Source organism: Phaenicophaeus curvirostris, chromosome 4 (genome assembly GCF_032191515.1).
Source record: "Phaenicophaeus curvirostris isolate KB17595 chromosome 4, BPBGC_Pcur_1.0, whole genome shotgun sequence".
NCBI classification, from domain to species: Eukaryota; Metazoa; Chordata; class Aves; order Cuculiformes; family Cuculidae; genus Phaenicophaeus; species Phaenicophaeus curvirostris.
In genome coordinates, this window is record NC_091395.1 from 26,530,617 (window position 1) to 26,555,559 (window position 24,943).

A 24,943-nucleotide genomic window follows, 5' to 3' on the forward strand; every position below is an offset into this window, starting at 1 on the left:
AAAACGGCCGCCGGGCCCACGTGACCGCGGCGCGGCCAACCGGGTTCGAACCTGGGTTTCTTATCCGCCCCGTCTCCGCCCCGCGGCGCCTCTGCGATCGCATCGATCTAAGATGGCGGCGGTGGAACCGGTGAGTGTTTCATTCCCTTCTCCCGGCCGCCTTTTCCCTCTCTTCCCTTCACCCTCCCGCCGCGTCCTCCTCCTCCTCCTCCTCGGGCCGCGGCGGGGCGGCCGCCCGCAAAGCCGGACGGGCGCGGGCGGCGAGGGGCGCACGGACGGGGACGGGGCGGCGGCGGCGAGGGGACGGGGAGGGAGGGGGGGGAGGGTCAGAGGGAGGGGAGGGGACTGGGGGGGGGGGGATGGAGGGGCTGGGAGGGGAGGGGCTGGGGAAGGGGAGGAAGAGGGGGTTGGGGAGGAGGGGAGAAGGGGCTGGAGAAGGGGGAGGGAGAGGAGGGGGGAGAAGGGGGATGGGGGGAGCTGGAGGGGGAGAAGGGTCTGGCGAGGGGGAGTGGGGAAGGGGAGGAAGAGGTGCTGGGGAAGGGGGCCGAGGGAGCTGGGGAGGGGGTGTCGGGGAGAAGAGGGGGAGGGAGGGGACTTGGGGAGAGAGGGGATCGGAGGGGGAGAGGGGGCTGGCGAGGGGGAGTGGGGAAGGGGAGGGGGCTGGGGAAGGAGGAGAAGAGATACTGGGGAAGGGAGGGAGAGGGGGGTCGGGGAGGGGGGGAGGGAGGGGGCTCTGGAGGAGAGGGAGGGGAGGGGCTGGGGAAGGGGGAAAGAAGGGGGCTGGAGAAAGGGGAGCGAGGGGGCTAGAGAAGGGGAAGGAGGGGGACTGGGGAGGAGGCTGTGGAGGGGTGGGAGGAAGAGGGGTCTGGACCCAAGGGGAGGAGGGAGAGGGGTTGGGGAGGGGAGAGGGGTTTGGCGAGGGGTAGGGGACCCAGGGGTCTAAGGAGGCTAAAGAGGAGGCAGGGGGCTGGGGGGAAGGCGGAAGGGCTGAGAGGGAGGCAGGGGGAGTGCGGGGGGCTGGGGGGCGGCGAGGGGCCGCTCGGGCCCGGCCGCGCGGTGCCGGCGTCGCCCATTGTGGCGGCGGGCGGGGAGCCCGGAAGGCGCGCGGCGCATGTGGCGCCGGGGGTGGCCATGTTGGTGCCGGCGGGCTCGGCTCCCCGGTCACCGCGGGGGGGGCCGGAGCCGAGGCGCGATGCGAACCAAACTGGGTTTGTTTTATTTTAATATCTTTCATGGTGATTAAGTACTTTATTTTTCTGGGTATTAACTTACACTCATGATATCACGTGCTGGTTTATAACGTTGTAGCAGCCTCGGCTTCCATAAAGAACCGGAGCAGCTGGAAGTAGAGTGATCCAAGGAGAGGAAGTCCGCGTAGAGTTGTTCTAATCCCACGTGCTTGTCTTTTGTGAGGAGTGGGCAGCAGCAGATTATGTGTTAGAGTCTCAAGAAAGTGGGAGCTTAGGAAAGCTACTTTCTTGCTGCTGCTTACCAGCTGTGGATAAGTAGAGCAGAATTTGACATTTAGGCAATAGGTGTTAAAGTTTGAAAATCACTGGTTTTAAATAAAGATTAATTTTGCCGCTTTGTATAAGAGACTTTTATCCACCTTTTATGATTTCTTTACAATTTTTCTAGTGGGAGGTGTCCCGTGGCAGGGAGGTTGGAACTGGATGATCTTTTAAGTCCCTTCCAACCCAAGCCTTTCTCTGATTTTCTTCCACAAAGGAAAGAAGTCACGTTTACTTACAAGGAAGAGCTTGAAAATGATCAGCATTTGTAAATTGCTCAGCTAGCAGGTCTGAATATCACTTTCTAGGACAGTGAGCTGGACCACCAGCAGCACCCTTCCTGTGTTCTCCAGCCACAGTGTTAAATGCTTCTGTGTTCTTCAGCTGCAGTGTTAAATGCTTGTTTTCCCATCTGAAAGCTAATCTTTGAGCTATAGCAAAGAGCTTCCTGTCATCTCAGTGTGGAGTTTAGCAGGGGTTGTGATAATGGCACGTGGCCATTAGAAATAAAAAAAGCCTAAAAACATGGATGGGGTTGTGGCTTTCTTGACTGTGGTGCTGGTCCTGGCCTGTCTTTGCACCATTCTTTCCATTGTTCTTGCACAGGTGTGAACTTACGTGTTGATGTAGATGTGGGACCAAAAATCCCGTTTAGCCAAAAATAGGTTTTGCCATGCCATTTCCCAGCAAGATTGGTGATTTGTATCTGGGAAATCATGCAGTGACACACAGCTGTGCAGAGTCATTAAAAGTGAAGGTAGGGCAATGCTCTCAACAGTTTGTGATGCTGTTGTTCAATTTTCTGCCATAGTCTAAGTATGCTTGACTTTAGGAAACAAAATATACCAACTCAGGAAACAAATATCAAGTATGCTTGCTTATTTTCAAATTTCTTTCAATAATAAATTTTTTGTTTATTGTCCTTTTAGGTGGCCCACACTTCTCCCACCTGAGCTTGAAGTTAGACTTGCATAGTGTCTGAGATCATAGATGCTTAATGGTGCAGAAATACTACATGCTTTCCAACTGAGTAATTGAATTGTATGTGTGTTTAGGAAGCGGATTACCTGTTGTGCTGAGCACAGAGAAGCCTTGCTGTTGCCGACCTTCGAAATCTGTACCTGTGTTTGTAGAGATGTCATCTGTGATGCATCTGTAGTGTGAAAATGTCTTGGGAAACGCAAACCACTACTGAATTTGTCCTTTTTTGTAGGCTTCTACTAAAATCAGTGATGTTTCTAGTACTTCCGTGCTCTCAAGTGTAATGTACGCAAAGTCTTATTAAGAGGGTAGAATTAATGTGTGAAACATTAGGAATATTAAAGTTTGAGCTTAGAGTACTCTGGAGAGTCCCATGGGAGGTGCTAAGAAAAGCAAGATTATTTGAAGTAAGTATAGACCTGTTGCACAGTGATGTACTACTCCACTGCAGGGAAAACTTAAGCTTCTGCAATATTTACAGGTTTAAACTTAGTTTTTCTTGCAATGTCCAGACTGTTTTAAGTCTGTTCTAGATTAATTTGTGAGAATACACAGAAGTTTGTCCTGTTAGAATGCTCTCATATTGTAGTCTTTGAGGATTAAATGTGATCAGATAACACCATACAAAAGTCCACAAGGCCTGCAGCAGAGCCAGTAGTAATGCTTTAGTAAATAGTGGTTTGCCAGAGGTGACTTTAAAATGTAGCCTCACAAAGCTTGTAACTTCTAGATGTGCATAAATCATGTGGAAGTAAATTACATGGAAGCATCTGGTCGCTCATTGTTCAGATTGGAAATGGGAATAATGGATCTCGTACTGTTAGGATTTTTTTTCTTTGTGAGAGTTATTGCGCTTGAGCAAATGTAGTTCTTGTTTTAAAAAAAAGGTATACGGATGAAACTTCAATTATGCATGATTTGGAAAATGCTGGTTTAAACAACTAATGATCAATAAGTGGGACTCAAAACTTTCTTTAAACAAAACATTATCTCAAAAGGTTACAGACATAGTGGCATAAGGCCATGAAATTCTGAAAAGTTCAGATTAGCTCCTAACATTCAAAGTAGCCTGAAAGATGTTTCTTGAATATTATTGCCAGACAGTTAGCATGCAAATTAAGTGCAGGTTATGTTCAACTTCAGACTTAGTCTTATTGCTTGGTATTTCTGCTGTAATATAGTCTGTGACCTGCTATGGTTGAAATCAGGGTAGTGTTCAGCTGTAGTATTCTGGGCACAGTTGCTTGCTATTGCATTTTTCTGAAGTGATGGAGGATAAATGTACCTTGCATGCAATTTAATAATTGAGAATCTGTCAAACTTTTGAATTGTAGATTACATTTCTGACTGAATATAAAGCTTCCTCCAAGAGGAGGAAGATGTTGTACAACTGGTAATTTTTTTGATAAATGTTTTTCTGAAGGCAATTTTTAAAAATTACATTTCACGCAGCGTATAGGATGTCAAGATTACTTCAAGGTAGTATAAAAATAGCAAATGAGACTTGAGTTGTGTTTCACTACCAGCGGGTGTGGAGGTGTACGGGAAATTTTGATGAGAATGTGGCCCTTTTGGCAGCTTTGTAAAGATCAGTGTGAATTTTGAGGGGACTAAGAGGAGAATCAAATAAGGGGTGCTTGGTAGAGAAATGCAGATTTTCAGTGAATTAATGTTACTTTTTCCTTGAACAAATTTGTCTTTCACTTTTGAAACATTCTAAAGTGCAGGTTAAATATATGTTTAGAGACTTCTTAACCTAGAAGCCTAAAGCAGTCACTGATTTCTTAAAAGTCCGAAGACCTGTTCAGCTTTAACGCGTTCATGTTATGAAAGTACTGAGTGTGTCATCTACAGGTTTGTGTGCTGTGTTACACCAGTGTTCTACTAGCTGCCCGGAAGTGGCAGTTGTCTTTGATTCTTATATGGCGGATGTAAGATAGAAAAATTTTAAATGTTTAAACGTATTTTTCTAAATGTTCAGAGCACTGGTCAGTTTTTCTCATATTCAGTGCTATCTATCAAAGTAGCTTGTGTGCATTACAGGAATTGGGCATACTGGTAGTGTGTCCAGTACTTTATCTTTTTGGTTGACGAGATCTTGAGCATCCGCATGTTATACAATTTTGTTTTAAATATTTTACTGGAGATTGAATGTGTCCTAATTTTTTAGCTGATGTTCAACCAAGCCTAGAATTCTACTTGTGGCTCAGTATACTCCCAGTAATTTGGAATGCCTTGTTGTCTGTTACGTAGAAGTGCGTGGGGAGTCTAAAGGTGCTTTTTCCCTTGAGTTACCTGAACTGTTCTTAGCAGTTCTGGGAAGCTTTTGTTTTCTTGTCTGGGTGCCTTAGAACTAACACAAAGTTAATGTGGCAAATGATCTTATCCTATGGGTAGATTTCATGTTCCAGTAGCAAAGGCAGCAGCAGACTCCAAACTGGGGTGAGAAGTGGTAGCATAAGAGCAGCCTGCTTAGGCAGCTGTAAAAAGCACAAAGATGCTGAAGTATTTTGATACACCTTGTAATGTTTGCTAATTCTAGTCATAAGATTGTGCGTTAACAATCTGACAGCTACTTACAAGTGTCTGTAACTCATTTTTCAGTGGTCAAAAGGCTGTAAGTGTTCTTTGCATCTCTTAAAACATGAGATTGGATTTCCTAAAAAAAACCCAACCAAATGTGCTTCTCTGACCTTGGAGGATGCATGTGACTCTTCTTTGGTCTTTTGTTCTTGTCCTCTTCTCCAAATGCATTGCATTTGTGTTCTGATTTGGTGGGATGTCACTGAGTTAAAATCACGTCCCACATGTATGTTCTCACAGTGAATGCCTTTCTAAAAATCTGTAGTGGTCTAAGTAATAATGTATGCAGTTGGGATAGTTGCTGTGTAGGCCTTGTCATGCCTAGGAATTTTTTTTCTCTGTCCTAGTGTCTGGAAAGCTGTTTAATGCTGTTTAATTGGTAACAGGTGGCCATTGGTACCTCTTTTCCAGTTGGTATGATGCATGCTACGTACAGTTTTTACCTCTATATTCATTCCTCATAGTTGCATATCAGATCATTTGGTTTGTTTTCTTACAGCACATAGTACTTGCTTTTGTATAGGCTTAAATCTTGGGTTTGTCTGGAATATTTTGAAATAAATTACTCTTGGTTTTGTGCCTTAAGAGTTATTTACTGCAGCGTAGTAGTTATCTGCAAGAAACATAATGACCAGCAGGTAGTTGACATGCTTCTTCCCCAGGCATCTGATAACTGGGACAAGCAGTTTTCTCATCCTATTGGAAACACCAGACGAAAAGGTGGAAATGCTCAAATGTTATTTATTTTGATTTAATGCAAGAAGACTCTGGAAGCCTCTTCCACTAAGTGATTCTCTTAACTTCCACCAAGAGTGTGTGGTATTGCTAGGTTACATCCTTTTGGGATGTCCTTTGTTGTGCATTCTCACCTGGACTTCCTCAGCTTCTGTAGACAATTAGATGGTGTGCATGTGGTCTTGGCAGCACCTGAAAACTCAGGGGAAACCTAGTCAAGGTAATTGTTCTTAACAGACAAACCTGATGAAGCAGTTCTTACCCTAAGTGCTATTTGTTTCTTGTCCCGGTGACGTGCACACCTTGGTGTGTTGGTCATTATGTGCTGTGGAGAAAGAATAAATAACACCAATTAAATCTGCAAGTGTCAACCCTAGTGACGTGCGGGTATGCAGTCATTAAATGCTGAGTAGGCAAATGTTTCATGGGCTTCTGGAAGCTGATTCCATGTCAAAAAACCCCACGTGGGTAGTGAATAAATGTCACTTTTAATTATGTGGTGTCCTGTATATGAAGACCTGTATGAAGCTTTCCAGTTTATCTGGTAGTACTACCTTATTTTATTACATCTATTTTAGAAGGTGCAAACCCAGTGGTGTCTTAGTTTAATAGTAGACGCAAAGTCAATTTTAGGTTAAAGAACACATTATGAGCAATAGCAAAGTATTATTAAGGATTCTAATTTTAGTGTAGAAACTGCTTGTGGAGGCATCTGACTTTACTACGCTAATAGTGTAGCAATTAAAAGATCAAGGTGTGAGTTGGTAAAATGTGTACAGTATTGCCTGGGTTCGTATATTTATAGAATCTTTTAAAATCTGTGTGCTTGTGATTCGGGATAGGCTTTCCATAGCTGGAAAGAGATAAGAAACAGACTTTCAGTGCCATTTAGTGAACTTGGATACTTTGTATTTGACTAATAATGAAAAGTCCTGTTTTATACAAGTATCTTACCTTGGTGGTCAGAATACTGAGAGAAAGGTACAATGAGAGGAAATGGGAGCTGATATGGTTAACCAGCCAAAAAAGAAAATGGTCCTTTTTCTGTTTTCCTTGATGGCAGTGGGAAATAACAGGTAGCAAAGCCAAACTGCTTTAGGTTTCTGTCTGAGAACAGCCAGAAAATGGGTTTGTGGCAGAAAGCTCTGCTTCCAACATTACAATTCTTATCAGGTTTATTCTGGTGTGTACAGCTGTGCCTGTCCTTGATGGGCAGCCTGGGGCTGAAAAAATACCTTTTCTGGCTGGGTTACATTTTGCAGGGGGTGGCATAATCCTGGGTCCAGATCATAGTTAGCCAGGCCTTGGAGGTGAGTTGTCTTGGACTGTTTTGAGCAGAAGTTCGAAATGATGGTTAGTCTGGGTTTCATTAATGCTAGGTAGTTTTCAAAATATCCTAAGGGACTTGTCATTGTGGTGACTAAACTGTCTGTGCTGAGTCAGTTATCTTTGTCCAGGAATGGACCCTCACATAGTTAAGTGGAAGGTGACTATCGGTATAATGGGAGGTATTGAGACTCATTCTTGTATGCTCATTGTATTGGCAGATGTAATATTTCTCACTCTTCTAGTTGGAAGCCCCTGAATGGGCAACACCCAAATTGTAGGTATCTGTAATTGGCTTTTTGTAGTATGAGGCAAATCATAACTTGGAAGAGGAAATATTGAAATGCTTTTGTTGTGTTTTACAGCCTGTGTGAGTTGACCATCTTTATTTGCTTTTGGGGTTCCTGTATGTGATGAAAGGGAAAGATGTATATTTAATCCCATCAACAAAAAAAAATATAGCTGACACCAGAGATTGCTTCAGATTCTATCTAGAATAAACTTACTAAGCTTTTTGTTTGGTTTGTTTTTTATAATATTACACTGAAGCAAATTTGACATTGTTCAACACTCTGCTTCTCTGGGTTTGTCAGGGATGTTCCCCATGAGGGAACTTTCAGGAAGCATGTAGTTTTACTGAGAGGCAGAAAATAGTACTACCTGCCCCTTGTACTATGTAAATTAAAGCACTGTCCTAGTTGTTACTGCCCCTATTAGGCCTTTGCATCTCAGTCTTTTCACTGCAAACATTGGGGCAAATGAAAGCTTTCTTAAATGTGATGTCAATTAGCTTTTGAAATGAGTTTTTTTTTCTAGGTGAGCTGTAAAAGTAAAGCATACTTAATTGTTTTCAAGCATAAAGGTGTAACTTCTCTGAGATAAAACATAATATGCTTAATAATGCTAAATACATTTGTAATGAAAAGAAAACCTCTATTAAGACACATCTTTAGGGGTTTTCAGAAGAGTTTACCGGCTGGACTGTGAAGGTTAAACAGTGTTTATCACTTCAAATCCATTCCACTTTTCAGCAGCTTTGGTGATGATAAACTGAGTAATATGGAAGTCTAGAGTAAACTGTTCCATTAATTAGTTGACTTACTTAATCCACCCCTACATTTCTTTGTTTTCTTTAAGACCATAAAGTTTAGATTCATCTTTAAGTACTACTTTTGTATTCCTTCGTTTAGGGATGTCTAGAGCCTTTGGCTCTGCTGTAGTTGGTATTTGCTTATGTTACTGAGGTGTTTTTCCTTTCACAGGATCAGCTGTATAGACATTTTACATTAGCTGTAGGGCATGAACTCCAGTCCTCATTCCTTGGCTCTGTAATATTCTAGTGTGGATTTCAGATTAGGGAGAGATGGTGGTAACTAGCAGGGACGCTTGGCCTAACAATAATGCTTTGTGTTCCCTGGTTTGAAGGAATGGCATTAGAATTTTGAACCTGACATGGTGGCTTGTTGAACTGAATTACAAGCTTATGGGGGGGTTGCATGCAAAGGGAATATGTTATTTCACCTCTTTGTGTTAGAGTGTTTTTGTCAATCTCTAGCACTGTCTCTAGAGATTTGGAGAAGTAATACTTGAAGTCAGCCTAATCTGTGGTAAATATGTGTAATTATCTCAGTTTGAAATTTAAGTACTGGTGTGTGTCAAAATTCTACTGTTTGGTGCCTGAAGCTTTATTAGTAGCGATGTTGCGAGTACAAAGATAACTACTTACCAGTTAGGTTCCTGGCTGCTTGTAACAGCTGGTTTCAGACCTGAGAATTGCAGGCATGTCTCCTGCTTTTGTAATAACAGACTTGTCTAAATAAACAGGAGCTGTATATCTCTTTCCAATTATGCTTTGTCAGAAGCTGATTAAAAGAATTATTTTCCTTCTGAAATAATTATTCTGGAAATTAGTTCAGTTATGCATATTCTAGGTAACCTGGCACACTGTATATTTCTGAAATAACTTGGAGCTGTTTCAAAATAAGACAAATATGTTAAGTAAACCATTCTGGAAACCAATGACATGGGGAGCAAATCACTGAACAGCAAAATGGGAATTCCTGCAGTTAGTATTTATTGTAGGACCTGTTCACATGTTGAAGAATAAAGGGATGCAGATTCCATGATGTGATTTCAGCCTCTAATCCAGATGAATTAGAGGAACTCTTAGCTTCAGCCACCTGAAAGTTTCTTCAAAGAACTAAATTGCTTCAATAAAAATTGAGAAGGAATGTATTAATAACTCCTTTCTTCAAATAGGAAACCACTCCCAATCCTCAGCCTTCAGAAGAGGAGAAAACCGAGCCAGCACCAAGTCAGGAGGTTGCCAGCCCTGAACAGTACATTAAACATCCACTACAAAACAGGTAAGTAGTACAGAAGCTTAATTATAATTCTGCCAAAGACAGAAGAGTGCCTGTGGCTATACAGCTGTCTTGTTTAACCTTTTTTTTTTAGCAGCATTTTGAGCATTCTCAATTCTTGGACGATTTTTTTGCTGTGAGGTTGCGAAGGAAATAGAATCTAATCCCATTGTAATTGAGAGTCTTTTCGCACAGTGTTGTTACAGAAGCTGAAAATCTTCGGAAATTTTCATAATGCAGTCAGGTAATTGGAAAGAGAGTGGCTTTGCTTTTAGTTGAAGGCAGGCAGAGTTTTTGTTGCCTTTGGTGTATCTTAAGAGACTTGCGCTGAGGTGGGGTTCTGCTAAGGACAGCTGGAAGACCTTCCATTCTGCCTTTTGCTTTGTGCAGTTAAGGTGCCATTGGTAAAGACTTCTCATTCTTGTTTCTTATCAGCCTTACTCCTTCATATCTTACTGGGGGTTTTTTGTTCTTCGGAAATGAAAGTAGTTGAAGCTGTGTTAGTCAGCCAAAGAGCTTGTTAGACTTGATCATATGAGTAGCTGATGTCTACAGTAATATTGTGCTTACTATATGTAGGAAACACAGCAGAAGAAACGTTAAGTGCAAATGCACACAATTTGTACCAGTGTGTCACTAAGAGGAAAAAATATGGGCCACCTAAATTTTTTTGCTTAATGAGAAAAACATGGAATGATAGTTAAGTGTAGTTGTTGCCGAAAAATCAAAGCTCTCTAAGTAAATTGTCTTCAGTGTACAAAAAACCAGGTATGTTTTAAAAGCTACTACTCAGCATTTTACTGAGCTATGGAGACAGTGGGGACTTCACCAGGAAGCTTTGTGTTTGAAAACCTTGAACTACAGTACAGATACTGGAAGCTTACAGGTTGAATTCCTGTAAATGTGCTCAAAAGTTACTCCAGCAACATACATATACTGCAAAAAGGGCAGCTAGGAAGCAGTTTTCCCCAGGTCAGCTGAAGAGCTGATGCGGAGTGCTCTGAACTTAATGTTGGCAGGTAGGTGCTGCCCTAAAGTGAACAAGTGACAAGTGGCACATTAATCTTCTAAGTTTTAAGCAAGTGTGGAAGACCACTCAGCACTGTAGTGCTATGTTGGGTGCGTCCTGTTTTCCCTTGGCTTTCTCTAAACTTCCATCCTTATTCTTTTTTCCTCTGAATACTTTGATTAAATCAATGCTGGTGCTCCTTTGCAAGTGGCAGTGGGGCAAATACTGGAAAACAGTAAACTTCCGAAACAAGGTTTGAAATGTCAGGACATGTCTCAATACGATATTGGTATTTGGTGGCTTAAAAGTACTCCACTGTGAGAAGATAAATCTGCTGTAGTGCTAACCTGAGTGATTTCAACACTAAAACTATCAGAATGCAGAATAAGTGTTTTGTTAAAATACCTCATCAGGTTTCCTGTTCCAGCATTTTAAACAATGCTTTTTAGATCCAGAAAGAGCATCTTTGTGTGAGAGCTTCAGTTTGTAATAAGTGTTGAGATTTGTGCTCAACAGAGATAATAATGAAAAAAATCAATGGAAAGTTTTACGCTTAGTCTTTATATGCAGATTTAAAAAGTTGAATCAATTATAGTTGGTTTTTTAAGATTGTTGCCATTAGTAAGCTTAATGCAGCTTCCCTTTTAAAATTTATGCTCTCCTTGTATGTGAGTGTTTGGGAAGCTTTCATGTCGTGTAGCTTTGCAGAGATATAAAATTAGCTATTGTAACCTTTACAAAGAAATTACTGGAAAGGGAACTGTGTTCCTACTTGGAATAGTTGGTGGTGTTTTAGTCCATAATCAGTTATTTGTGGTAGGAGATTGCAGTTTAGCAGTGGCAGTGAGGAGAAACATCTGAGGCTTAGGGGCCTATGTCTTAGAAACTTTCCAGTACTATTTAAAGTATTTACTTAAACAGATTGATTGAACCAAAACTTGATTTGTGTAACGGAAACGCAGATAACATTGAACTGCAGTGTTGGATTTGAAAATTTTCTCATGTAGCTTATTGGTGAAAAGTGACTTTTGTGCTAATCTCTTATTCTAATATCTTAAAATTTGCAATTAGTTTGGATATAACAATACAAGTAATGCATTATATTTTGAATATGAGTTTAATTTCTTGATGCTATTGTTTTGTTTTTCCTTTAGATGGGCACTCTGGTTTTTTAAAAATGACAAGAGCAAAACTTGGCAAGCAAATCTTCGTCTTATCTCAAAGTTTGATACTGTTGAAGATTTTTGGGCGTAAGTAAAGATTCTTCGATCTGCATGATAACCCTCACAAATGTTGGCAAAGCTTATGGCAAAGTAAAAAAAATTCCATAAAGTATTTCATTAACTGCAACTTTTTGGGTGTAATTTGGGGTGTTTTCTAGATGTAAGGTGAGGTCTACTCCATTCTTCAGGAGTTTTTCATGCTTTAAATGCATATTGTCTTGCTGTTAACATTGCAACAATGCTTATATTCATATGTACATAACATACATGTAGAGAATTGTATTTGTGCAGTAGCTGTCTTTGTAAATTTTTGTAGCCAGCTGTGATTGACACTTTCTCAGTTTTGCTAGTTGATAATGCTCTCAGACAGCAGGCTCACTTCACATATTCAAGAGTGCCTGGGTCTGGAGCATAGTATGTAGGAGGTTGCTGCAGATTAATGGCACTTTTGAAAGAAGTTCATTAGAGATTACAGAAGGCACTACCTTGTTCTAAACTGAATGTCTGCGAAAGCAGTTAGGCTCAAATAGCAAGAACAGAGCATTTGAAAATAGGCCTGTGCTTTCCAAAACACTTGCTGCAGTCAGATTTGAGTCATGGGTTGGTTCTTTTGGATGTGATGAGTAAGGGCGAGATGATGTCTCTTAGTGGAATAATGAGACCCATCAGTGACCCATTAGCATCAAGAGGAAAAATAGATGCTGAAAATGTTGAACAAGTGTTTAGTGGTGCAGTTGTCAGAGGGGGATAGTATTCTGCTTGTAACCGGCCTACTTATTCCTACTATGGAGGTGACTGATATGTGATAAGAGGCTAAATTGTTTGAAGGTCATTATTAAGGTTGGTTAAGGGAAAGGTTCTTTTGACCTCCTATAACCTAGATAGTCTGGGTAATTAAAAAAAGTGCTTAATGTCTATGTGCTAAGTGCTAGTGTCTATGCCCAAGGTACACAATCAAGTCACGTTGAAGTTATGCCTCCATTGTGGTTTGTGTGGGAAATAGATGTGTTTTTCTGGGGAGAAAATACTAAGGTTAAAGTAAACCTAGTGGGAAGCTAGTACATCTGTAACTGGCTTTGTAAATTTCTCTGATTTCTAATTGTTAAAACATCACAGTAATTTCCTTTTTTTTGGTGCTGGACCATGCCTGAATGTTAGTGGATCTTGGACTATAGAATACTGTGGTGTGGCAGCCTTTTTCTGAAGTCTAACCTTAACAGTGCAGGAAAATAACTGCTGTCTCCTTGGTAGGGGAGGAGATAGTGTGTATGCCTTGTTTTCTGGTTTATGTAGTTGTAAATTTAATTCAGAGTATATATTGTTTATTTGCTGTTTGATGTCTGTTCTTGCCTTTTGAGTCTTTATTTCAATTTGGGTTATCAGGCCTGCAGCCTTTATCCCTAGGGTAATATTTCTCATTAAGTCCCTCTCTGCAGAAAGAGAGTAGGCCATAGGAATATAAACAATTATCCTTATTCCATGTGTGTCTTTAGAGAGTACACAATGCACAGAAAACTTGTTGCCATGAAAGTCCAGTGAGTTACGTTTCTAATAACTTTGTTATAACTAGGTTTAAAAGAGGCATTGGTATTTCTGGAAAATACAATTGTATAGGAATCGAGCAAGTGTTCATAAACCAGTTGCCATTCTGCTTCTTTAAGCCCAGGGTATCTTAAAGCTAGAACTTTTGTACTTGTGAAAAATACTTGGGGAACAGGATTGCTTCTGAAGTAACTTTAATGCTCTTTAATTTTTGTATTTTATTTGGTCATACATTTTATTCTTTAAGAATTTTGTACCTTAAAATAATGCTTAGTTTTTAATCCTGCTTTTTTCCCTCCAATAGTTTATACAACCATATCCAGCTCTCTAGTAATTTAATGCCTGGTTGTGACTACTCACTTTTTAAGGTAAGCTTACTAACCTTTTTTCTTCACTTATGGATGTTGATGGTTGGTTTCTTGACTAAGCAAAACACTGTCCAGAGAGTTCACTTCAGATACTTTGGAACATGGTTGGGAATGTCCTAAAGGTATTAATATTTTTAGGAAGTCCCAAGCACATGCACTCTGAAAAGGAGACTGTCACTATTTATGAAAATGCAAATAGTTCTTTAACATCCTTCACAGACAGTATATTTTAATCTGTTACTATGCTTGTCTTCATTCTGTTTGAGATGCTTGTACACATAATTAAGTCTCAATTTTTATAATATGAAAGATTTTCCAGCCCTGTCATTTGATGTGACATGAAATGAGTTAAAATGTCAGAATTCTGTGGGAGACTGCAGTGTTCTCTGGTATTCTTCATGAGCACTGCTAGCCTGATGCACAGTGCTCCTGTAATTTTTACACCACCAGTTATGTGCCATGCTACTTTTATGTGAAATGGAAAACCAATGTTGCCACTTCAGGCATGCTGAGGAAGTGTTCAGACTAGTGAATTGGAAATACTGATGAGAATCCTGCCTCAGCTGGAGTAGAGATCTGAACTGGAGCTCTAACCTCTCCAAAGTGCTTCCAATGTACAGCTTCCTTTCTGGATTCAAATACCTAAATAACGCACTAAGTTCTGGTGCCTGGTTTCTCCTTTGCTTCTAAAATATAGACACTGTCAGGGACTACTTGGTAGACTGTGTGTGTCATTTGTAAACCTTAGCAGCTTTAGGTAGTGAAGAGGTGGTGATGCTTGGTTGGGTTTGGGAAGGTAGCAGTATTTTATGTGACTGAGAAACCTTACTAGTGCATTTTAAGAACCTATAGACCCTTTAGAGGTTAGGATATCGATGGATCGTGCTTGTATTTATTACATGAATCCTAAATCTGTAGTTGAAGTATGTGTGTCTATTCTGTGTTTGCATATCGTAAGTTGGCAAAACGTAATTATTTAAATGCATGGAACAGGTACAGAATTGTCAACTGTTGCAAGCTTCCCAGCCATCTCTTGCTGTTGTCCTTCAATTGTGACCTCTTAAGGGTGCCCCTTAAAGGTGATTAAGTAGTTTGAGCCCTGCAGCTGCTGGCAAGGGTGTTAAATTTAAAGTGAACTGACACCACTCTGTCCTGCATGTTGAACACGTCATTAATTTTCAGCCAAATTTTGATAGTAGAGCTCTCGATAGATATTTCTTAACCAAATTTCTCTGTCTAGACAGTTACCTGCTTTCTTAATGGCTGACTTTGCTGAAATGCAGCATAGCTGGTGGATATGGGAGTGGCTGCTTTGCTGGATCAGCTCTTCCAGAGTCATTTGATTCAGTGCAGGGCCATGGTAAAGCATGAATCGGAATGCATATTGCTTCTAAATGGTGTGCTGATTTCTGTGGCCCTGGCAATTAAAACCCTCTTATTCTCACCTTGTATGTGCAGGAAGTCATTGAGATAGACTGCCAAGGGTGTCAGTTTCAATGCATTTGTCTTTATGCATAAGCCAAGCACTTGGCCCATGTTGCAACGAGTCCAAGACTTAAACGGACTCCAGAGTGTAGCTGCTAATTTTATCTGGTTTCAAATGGGGCAAAGTAAATGTTTGACTGTGCCTGTTCCCACAGTTTATGTAATGTTGTGTAGCTAAGACTTCTGCCAGGGCTGTGAGTCTTCTGCAGAAATAAAAGTTGATTAGAGAAAGTGCACTTTTTAAACTAGTTTGGAACCTTGGTCTTGGTAGGAGACATTATTTCTGGATAAGTGTGTCTTGAACTATACACTTTTAAGTTGCTGTTTCAGTTATCACTGACCTTTTGGTTATTCTTCTGGAAATATATAGACCAAGTCTGATTTCACTTCTCATTGTTCTTTGCAGGATGGGATTGAACCCATGTGGGAAGATGAAAAAAACAAGCGAGGAGGACGATGGCTAATTACACTAAACAAACAGCAGAGACGAAGTGACCTTGATCGCTTCTGGCTAGAAACAGTAAGCACTGTGGCTTTGAGTTGCAACTGAAGAATCTTGCATTTGTATTTTAACGGGTGTGTTGTGTGCCGTGCTAGACTCTTAACTTCTTGGCAGCACAGTGTTCTGTAAGTTTTTATTGGTAGGCTGTAGATGAAAACTGATTGTTCAATAACAATGCTCAGTGTAGTTGTATTCTGTTGAATAGTTTCTTATAATGGGCAGCCAGCAATAGAGAGAATTCTACAGGACAGATTTAGCCTTCTCCTGTGGAATGCACAGAATAGCTGTTGAGCTACTGGGAAAAATAATACTTAATGAATGTGACTCCCAAATTTAATTGCTTAAATGTAACTGTTTTACATATACTCTGAAGTGAATTGTTTTCAGGTTTTGGTCTTGCTGAAGTGAGGTAGTTTCAGATTTACTTTTGTTCTTTCTGAACTTAGCGTAACACTAGGATAGGCAAGTAATAGTACAATCTTCCTGTGCACTTTAAAAATACTTTTTTTTCTATTGCTGTTATTTTTCTGGAATAGGTGTTTTGAATGGCATTTATACTTACAGAGATTACTTGGGTTGCAGTAAATGTGTTGTAGAAAAAGGATACAATTGTAGTGTCTAGGAACTGACTCAGAATAGCCTAAGAGTCCGGTGTGTGCTCTGGGCCGTAGGGGAATGGGCTGCAGGCAGTACAATGCTAATCTCTGATCTTTTTTCCCTGCTTATGTGAGACACAAGTAGTATTGCATGACTTTTAAAGGCAGAAGTAGTCTTCAGGATCAAAGCAGAGGTGTACAAAATACCAGAGTTATTGGGAACTTCCTAGTCACTGTAATATTGACTTGAAGAAAGGTTGATGAGCGTTGTACTACCAGGAAATATGACTGCACATGAGTAGATGTCTTGTTGTGTGCATTTGGCCTTTCTGCCTAAATACCTGAGTCTTGCTGACTCTTAATAACCATTACATATGGCCTAGAAACATGTAGGTAGTCTATGCAGACTTCAGGCTAGAGCGCTCTGCTTTTTGTTTAGCAGCAAGCAATGGCACAGAGCCCAAATACCCAGGTATACCTTGCCACTTCTAATTCCAGTAATTATTTGTAGCTAATTTTCTCCAATAAAAATCAAAACCTCTTCCTTTACCACTCCCCTTCGCAACGTATTTTTATTGTAATCTAATGGCTTCTACCATTCTTCACTGTAAACTAAACTTCGTTTGAGATGACTTTTTTCCCTTGTGCAGCATTCATGAAGGTTGTACTTGACTGTAGTGTTTATTGAACATGGTAGCATCTTTGCATGTGTACATACCAAGGTTGTTGATCAATATTTTGAATGCTTGTGTGGTTTAAACTTAAAACATTTATGACTTGCTTTATTCATTGAATGTGTGCATCCTACAGTTACGTGTAACATTTAAAATTACAACTGATTTATTCAGTACCATACTTTGTCCTTTTTGTATTTCCTTGATGAAGTCAGCCCTTGCAGCTCTCATAGGTACTGAAAGACCTGCTTTGTTCAAAAAGTTGCAGGTGTTGAATTTCCAAATGTTACAAGTGATTCTGGAAAATTATTATAATTGCAGCGTATTTAATGTACTGTGCAAGTGAAGTAAACAACCATCCATTTGAGGACTAGTACTTCAGTGTGCAGTCTTAACCACAAGAAATTCTCAGTTCTGTGTATTTCAAAATTGCTTGGTTTACAAGTTACAAGTTGTAGATTTTAAAAATCACTTTCACAGTTAGTGGGTTTTTTTGTGCAGGCATGTGACCCACCCCAGTCTGATGCTTCTGAAGTGTACCATCTATGCCAATTCCAAGCTTCCCTGACAGAAATCTGTGGGGAAGAATCTCGTGTTACTTCTATGCTTTTATTGTTGCTTTTGCTGTACACGCTATTCAGGATTACCGATTCCCACTTTAGAGTCTGGGAATTCTGAAGCTTTCCGAGCGTGCTGGTAGGAAGTGACACTTCATTAGTGCTTTTCGTCCAAGTTAGCCTGGTTTATCTCTGAGTTGATATACTTCAGAACTGAAGGGTGACCTTACATAGCTGACACTGCCCAAATAGTTCTTCCGAAGTTCCTTCTAGGTAATGAACACAAAGACTTAAAATTTTGTGGTTTTCTACCTGTGCTGGATGTACTTTAGAAAGAAGAATAAATTCCTTTAATTCTTACCTGGTTTTGGATTGGGAGGATGGGAGGCAACACTACATAAGTGATCAGCTGTATTAGAACTTGCAGTGCTGGGGCAGGAGGAGAGATGGAAAACTCAAGGGAGGAGGAAGACACCTTACAACGGAGTTGACTTGTAACATTTGGAACTTCGAGAAGATACTGCAGTAATCAGAAAATGAGTGCTGTATGACAAGTGGCTATAAGCAGTAAAACGTAGTGTTTCTCAAAGTTCTTTGTATGCTAGGGTTTGAATGATGGGGCAGGACTCTGAGCTTCTACTTCTAATGGTTAATCTTTGTTTTGTAGCTGCTGTGCCTTATTGGGGAGTCATTTGATGACTACAGTGATGATGTATGTGGTGCTGTTGTTAATGTTAGAACTAAGGGTGATAAAATAGCAATATGGACAACTGAATGTGAAAACAGGGATGCTGTTACGCATATAGGGTAAGTAATGTGTCGGTGTCATGAATATAGAGTGTAACTATGCATTTAAAGTCACTACCTTGACAGAGAATGTACTTGAGGCAAATGTAGCCTGTTCAGAGAGGTAGCCCATGTTCAGGTAACACAGTGCCAAATTATTTGAGTTATTATGGGGGTTTTTTTTTGTATGAGGTTATGTTAGTAACTTCATTGCACAGCTGCTCCAGCTTCACTGCAGTTTAGAAATAACAATGAATTGAATACAAATCTTGGCAGAAATTTTTCATTTCACAAAGAAACATTGTAACCAATACCTGTAGGTAGTGTAGATTCTGTTGCAGCATGCCAGTCTGTAAAGGTGGGCAGCCAGTAACATTGGTTAGATTTTTCTCAGGAAAGCGATGCTCACAAATAAGCAAGGAAAGGCTTTATAAATCTTAAGCTCACAAGGATGTCCTTATATTTGAAAACAGCTGTACAGATGTTTTTGTCTCTGTTTAGTACAAATCAAACAAAGTAGTGCTGAATTTCATGGATTATTTGAGGTACAGTAGTATGTTGTAGCTTTTCAGTAAAAGCAACAGCAGTCTTCTCTTATTATGTTTCCGTGGAAAATGCACGTTGTGCTCTGCTATTTAGCAAATACTGCCAAAGCTAGCAGGTTCCTTATGCTTTAGCATTGATGCCTCAAAATTACCTGCTATTAAATTTGGTCATTGTAGGCTGCTTAACCTGTGAGAAGTAATGAAAATATCCTCCCAGCTTAGCACACCTGTCTTAGACTAAACTGTCAGGCACGGTAGCTTACCAACATTTTTCATTTTTCGGGTGGTTCTCTTGACATATTCCTCATTTGGGCCTTTACGAATATGGTGGGATCTGCCTTATACTAACAATTTTATTGTACAGTCACGTTCAGACTGGGAGGTAAGTGTTTAACGATAGACAATCAGAATTGGTCTGCATCTTCTGCTGTCAGAGAGTAACCTTGCATCAAACCTAGAAGGCATCAGTGTTTTTAGGGTGGTATTAACCATTACCTTAGGAACTAAGATGACTCCATTGGAGAATGAACTGTAAAAAACAAAGCTAAAGATTTGGCAAACTGACACAATGACTGAGGTAAGTTGTGTTGACTGCCTGCTGTCACATTGCCAGAACTCCAAACACAATACATCAAGCTTTTATTTAACAGTTAAAATTGTGGTAAGCTATGACCCTGTCAATTGCTTCATGATGATTTAGGGTAAGCTAAGAAACCAACTTTATATAGTTTTGTTAACCTGCAGTTGGATAGGCTTGTTCTGTGGTTTAGTCAGAGCTTGCAGCCTGGTCTCCTTCAAGGCTTGCATCTCATGCTTTATGCTATGGAACACCGTGTGTGTGTAAGGGTGAGGGAGGGATACTGGTGCTTCTTAAGTCATAAATTCCAAGCTGACTTTTCTTAAAGCTCCTGTTGGGTAGTTGCCCATTACTAGTACTGTAATTGACATGGGGGGTGGGGGCCTGCTTTCTATCAGTAGCGAAAATAGTCTGTGCAGCTGAGGTGTGTGGTGGTGAAAACTGACTGTTCCAGGGAATTGCTGTTTTATTTGGTTCAAGTGACTTCATCTCAGTAGTTCTGGAATTGTGGAGCATGACTTCTTCATAGATGTTTTATTTCTGTATGTGGGAATATAGCTTGCTGATAGTAATGATATTTACATGAGTGCAGTAGAATTCCTGTTTTCTACATTTATGTAGCCCTGTTAATTATTTTTTTGGCAAGACCTTGTCCTATTTTTATATGGCAAGTCATTCACACAGAGCTAGAAGTTGATGTTTAGATTATATAAGCTGGAAAAATGCTGTTTAAAGTCATTTATTGATACTTTAGAGATTGTTTCTAAATAGGCAACTGTTTTTCATTAAGATGTCAGCAGATCTTGAAAGCAGGTGTCCTGTTACTAATTCTTAAGGGCTTTGCCTAAACTGTTGTTCTGTTTCTTTCCTGCAGGAGAGTATACAAGGAAAGATTAGGACTTCCCCCAAAGATAGTGATTGGTTATCAGTCCCATGCAGACACAGCTACTAAGAGCGGCTCCACCACTAAAAATAGGTTTGTTGTTTAAGAAGACACCTTCTGAGTATTCTTTCATAGGAGACTGCGTCAAGCAATCGAGATTTGGGAGCTGAACCAAAGCCTCTACAGAAGCAGAGTGGACTACGTTTAAATTTGATTTCCATCTAAGTGTTGCTAAGATTTGTGAGAAGTCTCATTCACCTTTGTCTTGTACTTCTGTGGTTTGTTTTTTTTTCTATTTTGGCTGAAGTAACCATTACCAATCAGAATTTTAGTACACTTCACCCCTCAAATCCATGAATGTTTTCCTGGCTCACTCTGTAATAGCTTGGTAGAAAAATTACTATTATGAGAAAAAGTTTGTGAAAAAACACAGTATTCAGAAAAGTTGCATTTCTGTACCTGCAGGAAATTACTGGTTTACATCCACATTGTATGCAGTAACATTTTGCTGGTTTGGAAAAGAGTATGGTGCATACAGTTTTCTAGCAATTTTTTGATACAGCATCATCTTTGCTGTAACCTATGCTGATGGCTGCTAGATTAATTTATTTGTTTTCCCTATTTGATAACATTAGTGATATTTTGATTTTCAGTTGTTTTTGCTCATGTAACATTTGGTGAAGAATCTGGGCATATGACAAAGGTGGAATAAACATTAATTTTGTGCATTCTTTGGTAATTTTTTTGGTTTTTTTGGTAACATCAAAGCTTTGCAATGAATTTATTCATTTCAGTCAAATCAGTGATCCGTTTGTGTGATTTCCTAAAAAGAATTGTGGATTTTTTTTTAATGTAACATCATAATTTACATTCCTTTCTAGAACTAGTATGTCTGGTTTTGTATCTTATGCTGTATTTTAACACTTTGTATTACTTAGGTTATATTGCTTTGGTTGAAATGGCTCAAGTAGAAAAGCGGTCCCATTCATATTAAGACAGTGTACAAAACTGTAAATAAAATGTGTACAGTGAATTGTCTTTTAGACAACTAGATTTGTCCTTTTATTTCTCCCAACTATACAGCAAGTATTTGTACTTCTGACAAGGCAGTCTCTACTGTGGCTTCTATTGTAGTGTCTTCCAAGAAAGTTAAAGTCTGGAGCTATAGTCTGTTGAAACTTCTAATAAATCTGTTAGATAGCACCCTAAAATCAAAGTGAAATTATATTGTTGTGGCTAGTGTTTTTTCTTAGTGTTTGGACTAATTGATCATGGTTTGCATTGTTTCTCTTTTGACTTTGGTTTATGCCAGCTGAAAAATTCAAGGGTACTATAAAAAGCCGTCTAGTTCAGGTAGGAGCTACACTAAAAGCACTGAAGTGACTGATTCTACTTTAGGTATATAATTGCTATATGAAGTACAAGTAAAGCGCACTAGAGACATGGCTACAAAATGGAAGTGTATGTGGATCTAGATGGTTTGCTGTTACATATGTCTTAGAATGAAATGAAACTTTAATTGGCTTGGAAGTTGCTGTAGGAGCTGTAAGTTTGCTTGACTTGCAGGATTGGAGGAAGTTTTGGAAGTAATTGTATTGACTACTTCTTTCGAGCACTATGTGAGAGGCTTTTTCTTTCCACCCCTTAGTAAAGCACGCAGCAAAGTCAATGCTTTATTGCTAATTTCTCTTTTGTAAGTGTGATGTACTTTAAGATCTTGCCAGGGCTATATAGCCTTTCTTCAGTTAAACTTAAAACCAGATGCTTATTGGGGTTCTGACATTTGTGATAACTCCCTAAAGCAAGTTTAGTCACTGTGGCAATGAAGCTTCAGCTGAATCAGGCTTTTACATCTGCCTGATTAAGGCACTGAAGTGTTTGTGTGCTAAGGGGCTCGAACACTTTCTTGCACGTTTTATAAGAAATGTGTTGTAAATAGTGTGTTAGACTACACCAAAAAGGCATTACGTTAACTTCTGGATCATTCTTACGTCTGTTTAATAGAAACACTTACAGTAAGCATCTATATCTAATGATATTATGCCTTCAGTATTGCTCATTAACCAGGATAGATGGTGGATGCGGAGAGAGCTATTAGGCTGTCTGTACATTGTTTTCTGTGGATTCTAGTGTAACAGATTGCCTGCCCTGATTCTGCAGGCATGCAAAGTCAGGTTTCTTTAATAGGACTGTTCATAGTAGAATATAGCAGTCTCTGCCTATTTTCCAGCTTACTGCTTCAGCTAATCAGCTTTGCAATTAGAGTAAGCTTTTTGAACTAAATTTCTCCAAACTATTTCTGTTCTATATCATCAGCCTCAAGCTGAGTAGTATTTATAAAGGCTTTGATATTTGTGAATAAGCCAGTAATGCTTGTATGCATGGGAAGGTAAAGATGAATTGGTTTCCTGAGTTACTGCACATTGGGTTATTGATGTCTGTGTAATTTGGGAGCACTGGGGCAACACTTGCCTAGAATGAGTAGAATTCAGAAACAGAGATAGTGATGCCCTTTTGTAAAGAGCATTGAGATTAAACTAAGTGCTGTTGTGAGAAATGTAGTATTGGATTTGTTTAATTTCACTACAAGACTGACTGGACTGTTGTTCGGGGTAGCAGCAGTATTTTGTTCATCTGGAAAGATGATTGTTAGTTTTTTGGTATGGTCTCAGGTTTTTGAGCCTGAGCTTATTTAAGCAGCCAACTGACTTGCACTGTAATATGAAAACTTCCTGTAGGTTGATTTGAGACTCTTCACTGCTTAAATAACAGTTGCCATGTTTCTAGAAGACTTGAGTGAAAATTAAATTACGTATTTGTTTTTATCAAGTATATAACCTCTGCCTTTAATTCATTGCTAGAAGAAGCAAGTGACCATGAACCTAATTTTCTTCAGCTTGCAAATCATTTTGTGCTGCATACCAATGTTCTTCTGATTACAATGGTGTAGTTTGTATTCTTATACTCTGGGAGAAAGCAGAGAGCTCTCCATTCTGCGTATTAATAGAACAGCCACAGGCTCATAAGGAAAAAACAGTAAATGTTTAAGTATCTAGTTTTGGTACAAAATATTCAGTGTCATTAAACTTCTGGCTAAATGGGTAGCTGTTGTCAATGTGCGGTTTTAATAAGCTTGAGGAGACTAAAGAATGTCTGAAGCACCTACTCAGAAGTGAGTTTATATGGTACAAAACCAGCAGAGCAGTGAAGGAAAGCAGAAACTTGCTGTTTTCAAAGAGGTGTTAAGAATGTGCCAGAATATAGCCTGAGAAGAAGGGGTAAAAGGACTATTTGTGAATTCACAGGTTCTGGGTTTACTGTAAGTCTTGGGCTGTGCAATGCCTTTCATTGTCACTTTGTCCTGCAGCACTGTCACTGTCTTGTGTTCCATGCTGTCTCTTGCTCAGGAAATTGTTAATATTACCCATATTCTGGGAACTTGGAGTGATAGCTTTTAGCAAAGCTTGGACTGAGCTCAAAACTTCCATCCCACCTAATGGAGTCTTTTCCTACAGAAACGCTTGGAAGAAATATTCTGGACTCCGTGGGACCCTTACTAAAAGCAAAAAAGCATTGCATTTCAGCCTAGTGATGTGGATCTTCCCTTTGTGTATGACCTCCCTTGTTTCCAAGAAGCTTTACTTTTGAGTGTGGGCCTAATGGTTTTAAAATTAGATTTTAAGAACATCCTGCACTGAAGTACTAAACCAAATAGTTGAGCTCGTTAGTTAAACCCGTAGAACTTTCAGAATGCCTAGCACTTAATTTTTAGATGACTTCACCTTTTTAAGGGCAGTCAATGGTTTTTGCGAATTTTGTGTGTGTAGTTTTTAGTTTGATCTTACAATACATCATATATGCACAATTTGTGCCTTTTCATAGTGGGCAAGAAACAGACAAATGAAAATGACATTACCAGTAAGGAAATAGTTTCTACCTATTTCACTTGGAGACATTTCATACCTGTCTGTCCAAACCAGACTTGGAGAGCAGGAGTACAGAGCATATTAGCAAGCAGTGTGAAACCAGTCCTAGGCCTGGCTGTTAAATGCACCTGCTGGAACTCTCAGTTATCATTTCAAAGCTTCAGAAGCTGTTAAGTCTTGAACACTTTCTATTTTGATCTCTTTGCAGGACACTAGTCACTGTAGCTGCTTGAACAGACTTTCTGCCTTTTAGCTCTTAGTTTTGTATTCCACCAGAACTTGTTTTCAGGTGTCCAGCTCTGGCGCTGCTGCAAAGCCCTTAATAAGCACTTAAATTCCTTCCCCAGTGATACAAACTATGGTTACTTCTGCTCTTGCCTGGTGTCTGCCTGGCACTTTCCCAAAAGACTATGGGATGCCCTACTAGCCTTCTGATTTTGAAATAAAGCAGCTTCTGATGTCCACAGCTAAATGTGAATTGTGGCTGAGCGCATGATGATTGTTATGCTTCCTAGCATTAACTTGTTATTGTGTGATGCCTTAAATGTCAAAACATCGTAGCTGAAGTCAGTCTGTTGGTATCAGTTTGCCTGCTAACCAAACAACTCATTTTTTTTTAATTCCCTGCTAGTACTGAGCCTGTGACAAGCTTAGCTGTGAATTTGTGGGGTTTATGACTGCCTGTGCTTTTCCCATCTTGATTTTCCTAAATCCTGATACTTTTTCAAGCCTTATAAAAACATGTTAAATAAAGGGAAAAATTACACCGAG

At 39.9% G+C, this 24,943-nt stretch overlaps 1 protein-coding gene across 1 annotated transcript; it reads left to right on the forward strand.

Moving 5' to 3' along the window:
- On the forward strand, nucleotides 1-24,943 carry EIF4E (eukaryotic translation initiation factor 4E). Its single transcript, XM_069855589.1, has 7 exons — nucleotides 1-130; nucleotides 9,396-9,502; nucleotides 11,663-11,758; nucleotides 13,578-13,641; nucleotides 15,533-15,646; nucleotides 18,123-18,262; nucleotides 20,238-24,943. The coding sequence occupies exons 1-7, from the start codon at nucleotides 113-115 to the stop codon at nucleotides 20,350-20,352; spliced, it is 654 nt and encodes a 217-aa protein (XP_069711690.1). The 5' UTR covers nucleotides 1-112; the 3' UTR covers nucleotides 20,353-24,943.